Raw genomic sequence first — 11203 nt, forward strand, 5'->3', positions numbered from 1 at the left:
AACACTCCCTAAAGAAACCAGAGACAAATCACCAATGCCACTGCATGCCAGATTCGGGTTTGATGTCAAGCTCACCGCTTCCCACGACCATGCACCAACAACCTCTTCTTCGGTGACCTAGCTAGACGGGGCCGCCATTGAACATCGTCATGTTGGATCACCACCAACGCCGCCGAGCATCGTTTGCCGACAACCGCACCTTGGCTACTCATCTCCGTCACCGACCCATGGCAGCCTACCAACTCCTCCAGAGTAGGCCCACCACGATCAGCAACCTCCCCGATGGCGCTGACTCTGTGCGGCCTTTTTCCCGGTGATGCACCCTGGTGACGGGGAGAAGGGGAGAAGACGGGGTGGTGGCTAGGGCTTCAGTCACCTGCCTTGACCCTCTCTCACGAAGTCTTTTCTAATGCATGCTAACGCGTAGTAAATATACTTATCTCCATGATTTCCGATGTACAAAGTTGTGTGACTAGACCTGGGTATTCCTCGGGCCGGCAGCCAAAACCTGAGCTCGGCCCAGCCCAAAACAACTAAACATTGCACTTTTCACATTAAAAATATATCATGTTAAGTATTTTGGGGGAATATATAAATATTGTCTGACAAAACCCTACTTTTGAGGCAAGTCAGGCTTTTGGGCCAAAACTGGAGCCCGAGCCCGACCCGACCCGACCCGACCCTTACGCTTCATGTTCAGGCCGGGCTGCCAATGGCCCTACAGCGAACCATTCGGCCCAGACACCGCGGCGAGCCGAGCCGGTGAATTTTCCCATCTCGGCTTCTAGCGAATCCATCTCCGGACCTTCTTCTCCATCCCTGCCTGCCTCATTGTGGACCGGCCGGTGAAGACGACGACGGTAGGAGCTCGCCCCACCACCACCCCCGACCAGGCGACTCAAATCCCAACCCCTCTTCACTCGACCGCCGCCCCAGCTCGAGCCCCACCTCGAATTCCCCTGCTGCCGCCGCTGCCGCTGTTTCCCCTTCTCCCCACCTGGTATGGCCGCGTGATCTGGCCAGGGTTTGGATGAAGGAACGGAAGCCGGCGGCCCCCTCTGCGTTGGCCCGGATCCTCGCCACCTGCGCGTCCCAGGTGCCGCTCGCTCGCTCGCTCCTCCACCCATTAATCCTCGCCGACAAGTGCGATGGTTCACTCGTTGTTACTGTAGCTACTAAGTAGTTGCCGTACCTGCTGCGGTCTTTGGGTTGCTGATACGCCAGAGCAGGATCGGGGATCAGATTTCCCTTGTAGTAGTAGTGGTAGTTTATTTTTGGTTAGCAGCAAGTGGTCACGGTGCTGGTGGTAGATTTGGGAGGTTTCCCCTTGCAGATTGGTTTGATGTTGCTGCTGGAAAGATCACGATGGGTGATAGGTTCCCGGTTGTAATTAGTGTCTCTTTGCTACTAGTTGTTATTATACCTGGTAGGTACGCACTTCGCGAAAGGTAGTTTGTTGCTACCGGATCATTGGAAGCCTGTTAAACGGTCTAATTTGACCCGTGTGGGTATCAGCTTAGTCCTGATTTTGGTTTTCGGCTATGGGGAGGATGTTTGCTGCTTAGTTGTTTGCTCCTCTGCCCTTGGGTGATTATATTTAGGAAGTGCACTTCAATCTGTTAATTACCCCTAAATTTGTTGCTGCTGATTTTCATATGTTGTTACACTGAATCGAATAGCATGATATGAATGGTAGCTAAGTAGGAGTGAACTGGAAGTATCCATATACAATTCCCTTTTTTTTTTAGAAACATAGTACAAATGTAGATGTTCACAGAGATGTGCATACACTCAACCCTATGAACGCACACACGCACGCACACCCTACCTTTATGAGCACTTCTGGGAAACTGAGCTAGCAAATGTTGAGATAGATGAAGTCACCACATGACCACAGGCACCTCTTAGTCGATGGGAACATCGTCTCCCATTGAATGAACATCGCCAAAAAGCCTGGAATAAGTTCAGGAAAATGCGAGCACCCATGCCAAGTATAGTACTTGAACCGGGTGGGTTGGTTCCACCACAAGGAACCTAATCATCTGAGCTACGCTCAGTTCGCCTCAAAGAAATGGTTTGACATTGAAAGGTTACGTAACTTGCTGTACTGGTGATACCATATGCAATTCAAATTGCTAGCGCCAACTGGCTTGGTGAAGATGAGTGAATACTCAGTAACCTTATGATATGGTCTTTTTTTGTTTTATAATGTTGCGGGTGGTCTATTTATCAGCTATGCTATGCAGGCAAAAGATTATGGGAGATGCATAGCAGCAAAGGTCCCTGAGATTGAACATAATATGTGTTCTAAGGAGTTTCTAGCACTCAGAGCATGCATGCAAACTGCGGTAATGTTCCCATTACTAAGAAAATAGTTTGGTTGTATCAAATCGTACTGTTACAACTTTCACCTGTACAATTAAGCACCCAATTCAAATGGAAATGGCCTTTGGTTGTTCTAAATAAATCACTGTTTTCTTCTTGGCCAATAATCAACTTCTCTACCCATTTTTGTTCCTCCTCTTGTTTGTTTATTCTTTTTGTTCCACTGCTGCTGCGTACTCCGTCCATCTCCCCCCTATGACCATGTCATTTCCACCATCGCTGGCGGGGTTTTGGGGTGGATGGTGGCTCTCTGCACCTGTGGGCCTTAAAGGGATAACCGGTGGGGTCAGCATGCCGTCTGGGCATGTCAAGAACATCGGTGGGCAGATAATCTGGGAGAGAAGATGTTGGTGGTGGTTGATACTAGGAGGCAGATCCAGCGGTAATATAGCCGCGGCAACAGGGAAGATGGCGGGGGCAATGGTTAGATAGCGACTGCTGAGAGAGGGGGATGAGGTAACTGCTGGTGTTGGTGCTGGGGGGTAGGCCTCGTGACGCTAGAGCGATTCTTGTGATGTAGGGGGCAGCGGACCTTGGGGAATGGGTGGCAGTGAGGATGGGATGATTGGGAGGTGAGAGCAGGGTGAGAGAAGTCTAGAGAGTTGAGGGCTAATCTTGGTCCCATGGTCCAGAAATTTGACTGTTGGCCAATTGGAAACAGTTGACTGTCAGTGTGCAGTTCCTGAAATAATTTATTTTGTTGATTAATATACAGTCCCTAAATTAATTTATTTTTGTCAATTCATATACAGTGCTTACATTAATTTATTTTTTGTCCATTCATAGGCTTATGGATTTAAATTTGTATTTGGTTTCTAAAAGACTGCTTACAATCTGTGTAATCGTTTCATGCTTGAACGTGGATCTATCTTCCTGTCCTAACTTTCATTACTCTGCCCTCAAAGGTCAAGAATAAGGCTTGAAGTTCAAGGCGTCTGTAGTTTGGTGTGAACCACCTTTCAGTGTGATCAGTGTGCTCTCAGGTGAGTCTAGCTCTGTATTTTACGACTCAAAAGAAAATATGGATAGCATGGTGTTTTATAACCATGTAATAAGAAAAAGAGCTGTGCATCATGCTGACAGCAGCTCCCTTTTGTATCATGTTGGTAAACTGCAAGATCACTAATTGACTCGCTTGAAATAACAAATGAATTGTGCACAATCAGATGCAAGGAGGTTTGAGCAGCCCTGGTGCGCTCTCTCATGCTTATGTACAACATCCTCCGCTACGGTGTGACATTCCAGATATTAAGGGGCTATTCTATGATGATGCGAATAAGTTTCTTGTAGCCCCAACAGCTGATCGGGTATTTGAATATCTAATTAATTGACTTTACATTTCCGCTAGATACTTGGTTATCACAAAGTAAATTTGTTACATTGCTGCAGATATTATACTGGAAGATAGCTGCATCTACTCAATCTGGACCTCCAAACTCTGATCCAATTAATGAAGGCCCCATCTTATCAGTTCGATTTTCTCTGGATCAGAAAGCCATAGGGATTCAGCGATCCAGTCATGAGGTCGAGTTTAGAAATAGAGAAACAGGGGAAGGCTGTAGTAAGAAGTGCAGAGCAGATTCTGAGACCATACTGGGATTTTTCTGGACCGACTGTCCCACTTGTGATGCCATAATTATAAAAACAAGGTTTGTAAAGGTTTTGCTGCTGCAATATAAATAACAGAAACTTTATATGTTCTGCATCCAAATATCCAATTAGCCTATTGTCACAGGCTCACAGCCACAGGAGCACTTGTAAGATGTTCTTATTTTGGGACTGACTTCATTCATATTTTAATTCTATGTAGAAGGAAGCTATCCTGTTCTTTGGTTCATTTTTTGTGAAATGTGTCTCTATTGCAGTGGGTTAGATCTGCTTGTCTATGAGCCTCAGTCAAATGCTCTTCGGTTAGTGGAGTCAAAAAAGTGCAGTGCCACCTGGTATCTTTACACTCACGAAAGCAGGTTGCTTCTTCTTGCATCTGGAATGCAATGTACGCTGTTCACTGGATATCAGGTAATGCATTATGCACCCATTGAAGATAACATACCCCAAAGAAACAACTCTGATGAGGATTGTTTTTATACATGTTGATTGGTATTTAACTTTTCTTAACCATGCTCATTCTGGTGGGCTGATGCTGTAGTTGCGCTTTAAACTTTAAAGCAGATTCCGAGCTGAGACATTTTAAAGTAATCTTTGTGTAGTAGAGTGCAGGCTTGGAACTTTATTTCGAACATACTTTCTATTTCCATTAAATTGACATTGGTCATTGATTTAACATCAAAACTGTATGCTAACTTTTATATATGGTTCTAACAGTTTTCTGCTGGTGGGATCGTCAAATTGCCTAAGTTTGAGATGGTGATGTCTAAATCCGAAGCAAATAACAAGCCTGTCCTAGCTGCTGCTGATGTTCACATTGTAACAGTGTATGCTTTCTGTCCCTCTTTTTTTTTTTTTTACAAATTTCACATAAATTCCAATAACATTTCCCAAATTTGGCAGGTATGGTAGGATTTACTGCTTGCAGCTGGATAGAGTCGGCATGGCATTGAACCTGTACCGGTTCTACCGTGATGCTGTTGTACAACAGGTTTGAACCTGTACCGATGTATTTATGTCCAATTTCTTTTCTTATCAAATAAATGCTACCGTGACTCAACTTTGTACTAACTTTAGTACAAAGTTGAGTCATCTATTTTGGAACGGAGGGAGTACATGTCATGTTCAGATAGTTTCTTTCCGAGTTAGGTGTCTGTTTCAGTTTGTAGATTCCGATAATAAGTTTCTGTTTCTGTCATGTCTGCAACATATTCTGCAATGACTTTAATTTAAGGTGATTAAGATTAAGGTGACAGGGATCTCTTGTGTTTTCATTATCTTGTGTAACTATCCACTTGCTGGTATGATTGCTGACGTGTGACTCACGGTGGTTGCCTGACTTGAGATAAAGAACAGAGAAGAGGCACAAGAGGAGGAGACGAGTTTTTTGTTTATTCATCAGCCGCCGATTCAATCACAGCTTGCAAGCCCTTGTAGCCAACCCAACACACCCTGACACATAGGCCTCACATGCACACCGTGCTGCGGCACCACTTTCCACCTTCACAACTCATGCTCCATAACAGGACACTCAAGGGAGAGCGTGAATGTACCAAAAAAGCGATGTACAATCCCCAACTCCCCTTTAATAGTAAAGACGAGGGTAACTGTTGGAATCATATAGTTCTTATAAGGGCATGAAGAATAGACTGTAATGTAAGCTTACGTTACACGCTTCGATTCCAGTGTGTTGTTTTCTTCCCTAGAAAGCTGCGGTAGCTGGAGCTAAAGTTGACACAAGGTCTATGAGTTGTGCCTCAGTTTGACATCCTGGGCCTGGTTAGGTTGTAGGAAACTACTCGGTTTACATTAAACTATAGGTCTGTTTACAGTTACATAATTTATAATTAAAATTTAACTGTTCATTTGTCCCTTGTAAGTAAACACTTGCGTTCCTGAAAAGTTATAAACTGCTCTAATTTTGGCTGAAAAATGCCATATTGCTGCTTTTGGCCAAGTTAAAATGAGAGATTTAAGGAGTGTCTTAGTCGGTGATCACAAAACCGATTAGTCTGGTCTAGGTTCTGAAATCCCTGTTGGGGAATGTTCTTCTATTTCGTCTGTCAAGAAAAAACCGTAGTCCCCTAACTCACAGCTTGTTATTTCAGGGTACTCTCCCAGTATATTCAAGCAGAATTGCAGTTAGTGCAGTTGACAATATAATCATGGTCCATCAAATTGATGCAAAAGTTGTGATACTTTACGATGTATTTATGGATTCTTACGCACCAATATCTGCACCACTTCCACTGCTTGTGAGAGGACTGGCCAGCAATAGTAAGCAAGCAGCACAACCTGCAGATCAGCAATCAAGTGCATATGGCGGGACTTTATATGGAGAAGGTTGGAACTTTCTCATTCCTGACCTCATCTGTGATGCTGAGAATGGGCTACTCTGGAAACTTCATTTAGATCTGGAGGTAAGGAATCGTCAATGGATTATTCCTTGATTAATTCATCCTCAACACAAATACAATTTTCCTGACATGAGTAGCTTGAAATCTAGGCTATTGCTGCTAGTACTTCTGATGCTCCTTCGATTTTGGAATTCCTTCAGAGACGAAAGTCTGACCTGAGTATGGTAAAATACGATTTCACTACTTCGTGATCGTTCAGTTTTCGCCATCTATTACCATTGTCATAATATTTCTTATTGAAACTTATGGTTCAGGTTAAGACACTAAGCCTTGCTATAGTTCGAACAACCATCTTGGAAAGGAGGCCAATAACTTTGGTTGCAAAGGCAATGGATATCATTCTTGATTCATACTCTCGTTCGATGAAAATGGTAGGCGGTGCTGCTGGGGTTAGGAGGACGTCTGAGCAAAACCAACAGTCAAGTTTTCAGCCTGTTGAGGACTCCCGTGTGGTTTCTCAGGAACCTCCTGGAACCATGATTGGACCTGTTATCAACACTGATTCAGTAAGTGGGGTTGAGAGTAGACAGTCACAGTCAAATTCAGGAGTTGAGCATGGAATTGCTAACCTGGCAGCACATGTAGATAGGTCATCTTTAAACACATCCTCTGATTCTGACGGTATTGCCAATACATCGAGAGCGGTAAGTCAGGCAACATCAAGCTCCCTGATATCTGACGCCACTGGCAAAAGACCGCAGTTTGTAGGCGAGGATAGCCAACCATTGGCTTCTGGTACATCAATGCAGCATGGAACACATGTTGCTAGTGTGGCAATTTCACCAATTGAAATGGTCCAGTCCGTCTTTGTGCTTGTTGAAGATGAAATGATGGGTGATCCTGCATACCTTATTGCTGTCATCATGGAGTTTTTACGAAGGTACTTTTAGTTTTCTTTAAAATTAATTTAGAAGCAACAAAGAAAAGGAACACTAAGTATTGTCCTGTTTGTGTACAGCCTGTCAAAAGCTGGGCTGAAGGCTCCTCCTGACCTTTATGTCATGATGACTGCTTTGCTGGCCTGCAGCAACCGTTATGCTGAAATAGCACTGTTTGTATCGAACAAGGTCAGTATGTTATTCCAACACCATTATTAATGATCAATGTGGCAATTACCATTAAGTAGTCTAGCACAATCAATCATGATGTTGTATCTAAGGTCAATTTGTTATTCCAACACCACTGTTAATGATCAGTTGGCGATTACCATTAACTAGACTAGCACAATCGATCATGTCGTGTGTGCTGGTGGTTAAATATATTACCTTTTTTTTCATTATTTCAACATCATTATTAATGATATGTGCGGCAATTATGATTATAATGTCAGGCGTGCTGATGGTTAAATATATTACTGTTTTGCGAAGGAAATTGGAATCACTATATTAGCGCAAGTAGGGTTAAATATGTTGACGAGTATGATTCCAAACAAACTGTTACCTTTCACATGCCTTAAATTTGTATGAATAGTGTCCAATCAAACAACCTTTTTCATCCATCATTGGATGAAAACTATATGAACTACTCCCTCCGTCCCATAATATAAGAACGTTTTTCAAGCTATGTTAATTTGAAAAACTTTCTTATATTATGGGATGGAGGGAGTAGATGATACCCCGCACATTGTTGTGGGAATGTTTTGCATATATTTTAATGAGATTTGGTTGTATGGAACATGAATATTTGGAGTAATAATATGACAACTAAAAATTAAAATACAAATGATTTATTGTGTTTGATTATTGTTTAGTTGTAAAATATTTATTAAATTTGAATAAAATAAAAAATCGCATGTTTGCATGTTGAGGTAGCTTTTACTTACGCATGGGTGCATGTTGAGGTGGGCCTTTTCCCATGCATGTTGAATGATGAGGTGGCATTCTTGCATGTTGATAGAAATAGAAATAGGTTAGTGGGGGCTAGCTATTTAGATATAGAAGATAATGTCCAATCCAACATGATTGGAAACGAGCAGAAGCCATTCACTTCTGAAGGAAATACATATGTCAACTGTACTTTGCAGTTTCCTTTAAGTAGTACTATTAGTCTTTGAATATTGTTTATGTAAAGTTTCAGTTGAGGCTTGTCTCTAGTAGCATTGACTATTGTTGAATCTGAGCCTGCATCTGACTCGTCTGATGACACCCCCCTGTAATTGAGCTTCGATCGACAGGCCTCTAATTGAGCCCATCAGTTCATTGCACAGATGGAGATTCATCGTGGCCATCAGATTTTGTTAGCATGAATCACTATGCTTTTATGCTTGCACGCTGCAGTGACTTTTGAGAGTTTCTACCAAAAAAAAAAATTGACCTTTTCCATGTAAAAGAACAAAACAAATTGACCACTATCAACTCCCTAAGAATGTGGCCAAGAAGTATGGTTTCATTTTGGCGATGCACCAATTCCTGCAGATCCTAGAGCCGTCCAGGGAACTCGCAATGCAGCTCATTGAACTGGGTCGACAGCATTCACTGACAAGGAAGCTGGGAGTCGACATGCTCCGGGAGAGGTGCCTGCACCATGACTACGTGGCTGCATTACTCCAAGACGGGTACTACCTGGAGGCTCTACGCTATGCTCGAAAATACAAGGTATTCGCCTACCCTACTGATGCTATGTTATCTTTTTGGGTGCTTCTCATTGCTGCTTCCATGTGTCGATTTGAAAACAACTAGTTATTGTTGAGTGCTTCTCATTTCTGTTTCCACCCATGTATCAACTTGGAAACAACTAATTAGGAAGTGTTATTGTATACTCCCTCTGTAAACTAATATAAGAGCGTTTAGATCACTATTTTAGTAATCTAAACGCTCTTATATTAGTTTACGGAGGGAGTACGTTGCAACTTACTACAACCAAGTTTGTTACTCTCTGAGTTGCTGATTGTCTGAAAATCGGTGCTCAAGTTAGTCCATCCTGACTTTGTCCGAATGCTTTGTTCCAACGGGATGTTGCTGACATGACGATTGGTTCAGGTTATCACCGTGCAGCCTTCCCTGTTTTTGGAGGAAGCCGTGGCCAAGAACAGCACGCCAAACCTTGCCGCCGTGCTGAGCTTTTTTGCTGAGCTCACGCCGAGCTTCAAGACGACGTCGGACTATAGCAGATATCGGCACATACTGTCGGAAATGGTCTGAACTATGCATCGTTATTCCGCGGAACGACTCTCTTTTTGATGCTCTTGAGGTTTGGAGGAAGCGTGTAATAATTGATGACTTTGTTCACCCTGTTTAAAAGATTTCTATGCTTGTACTCCGAAGTCATCGTTAACGGTCTCGGTTGCTTTGAGTGGATTTGCTGATTTGGCTTGGCTTTGGTAGCTCGCCTAAAAATTGGTTATAAAATACAAGAGCTGACAACGAGTCAATTTCGAGCAGACCTGAAAAGTTTGGTATAAAATACATAATATATCACGATGCATATTTTCATATTGTATATAGTTGGTATTGTAGATATAAATAATTTTCTTTAGACTTTGTCAAAGTTTGTAAGTTTGATTTCTCAAAAAATCTAGGTGTTTGGCTCAAGCGCAAGGGACAATTACATTTTTACCCCTAGTTAGTTTCTACCCACGGTTTTGCCCGTATTTTTCGAGCTTGCTCAGTTTTGCCTTACTTTTTTCATCGAGGTCCCTCGAATGCCCTTTGACCGTTTGGCCAAAACTTTAAAAAATCATAACTAATTCATAAGAACTTAGAAAAATGCAAATAAGATATCAAAATGTTCAGATAAACATTATCTTTATGGGCATATCATTTGCATTCAGACAAAAGCTTCGTTTAAACTACCTGAGCTAATTAATGTTATTAACATGATTAAAAATAAATAGGTATAAACAATATTTTTTTCATGAATAAAAATCATATGCAAATGTAGGTGATGTTTTCTGAACATCATGGTAACTTATTTATATTTTTCTGAGTTTGTATCAACTTGTTATGAATGTTCTAACGACTTTAACCATTATTTGGAAACTTCATAACAAGCTGATACGAACTCAGGAAAATGCAAATAAAGTATTAGGATGTTCAGAAAACATCACCTACATTTGCATATAATTTTTGTTCACGACAAAATATTGTTTATACTTATTTATTTTTAATAATGTTAATAACATTAATTACCTCGGGTAGTTTAAACGATGCTTTTGTCTTGAATGCAAATGATATGCCCATAAAGGTAATGTTTATCTGAACATTTTGATATCTTATTTACATTTTTCTGAGTTCATATGAATTAGTTATGAATTTTCAAAGTTTTGGTTAAAGGGCATTCGAGAGACCTCGACGGAAAAAGTAAGGGAAAAACTGAGCAAGCTCGAAAAGTAAGGGCAAAACCCGTGGGTAGGAACCAACTAGGGGTAAAAATGCAATTGTCCCTAAGCGCAATGGAATGACGTTGGGACTGTAGACGTGAACGAATAAAACTCAAACTTGGACCGCAACGTCATCAATTCGTCTCCAGAAAAGAAAAAAGCTAACAAATCTCAAAGCGGCAGCCACGGCAGGGCTCTCTCTGGGTCTGGCATGATCGTGATTGCTGATGCAGTGGGAAGGTTGGCGGCCCACGGGCACCAGGGGTTGGTCGGCGACCGCGGCAAGCAGCACGCCCGGCGGCGACACCCTGTAGATGCGGTCGTCGCCGATGAACTCCTCTAAGAACAGGAACGACGGGCACCTCACGTTGTTGAGGATCGAGGGGAGGCAGAGAGGGACTCGAAGGGGAACAAGAAGGCGGCGACGCTAGGCTCGTGGAGGCGGCCAGGCCAGCGGCGCTGGGCTCGGGGAGGT

General features: G+C 42.6%; 1 protein-coding gene across 2 annotated transcripts; it reads left to right on the forward strand.

Moving 5' to 3' along the window:
* Positions 1-758: 758 nt before the first annotated feature.
* On the forward strand, positions 759-9701 carry LOC119348956 (regulator of MON1-CCZ1 complex-like). Of its 2 annotated transcripts, XM_037616966.1 has the most exons (14): positions 759-1096; positions 2247-2348; positions 3291-3368; positions 3552-3692; positions 3775-4034; positions 4251-4404; positions 4711-4820; positions 4897-4984; positions 6102-6413; positions 6500-6574; positions 6665-7290; positions 7369-7477; positions 8825-9004; positions 9389-9701. In XM_037616966.1, exons 4-14 carry the CDS (start codon positions 3552-3554, stop codon positions 9548-9550), a joined length of 2217 nt encoding a protein of 738 aa, XP_037472863.1. In that variant the 5' UTR covers positions 759-1096; positions 2247-2348; positions 3291-3368; the 3' UTR covers positions 9551-9701. The 2 variants fall into 2 exon arrangements, with proteins under 2 accessions (XP_037472863.1, XP_037472864.1); XM_037616967.1 differs by lacking the exon at positions 2247-2348.
* Positions 9702-11203: the final 1502 nt, after the last annotated feature.

Source organism: Triticum dicoccoides, chromosome 1B (assembly GCF_002162155.2).
Source record: "Triticum dicoccoides isolate Atlit2015 ecotype Zavitan chromosome 1B, WEW_v2.0, whole genome shotgun sequence".
Lineage (NCBI taxonomy): Eukaryota > Viridiplantae > Streptophyta > Magnoliopsida > Poales > Poaceae > Triticum > Triticum dicoccoides.

Coding starts and splice junctions, on each gene's coding strand:
- LOC119348956 (XM_037616966.1), top strand. CDS start 3,552: ATGCAAGGAGGTTTGAGCAGCCCTGGTGCGCTCTCTCATGCTTATGTA. Junction 4,821..4,896: donor GATGTTCACATTGTAACAGT/GTATGCTTTCTG, acceptor CAAATTTGGCAG/GTATGGTAGGATTTACTGCT. Junction 9,005..9,388: donor GCTATGCTCGAAAATACAAG/GTATTCGCCTAC, acceptor CGATTGGTTCAG/GTTATCACCGTGCAGCCTTC.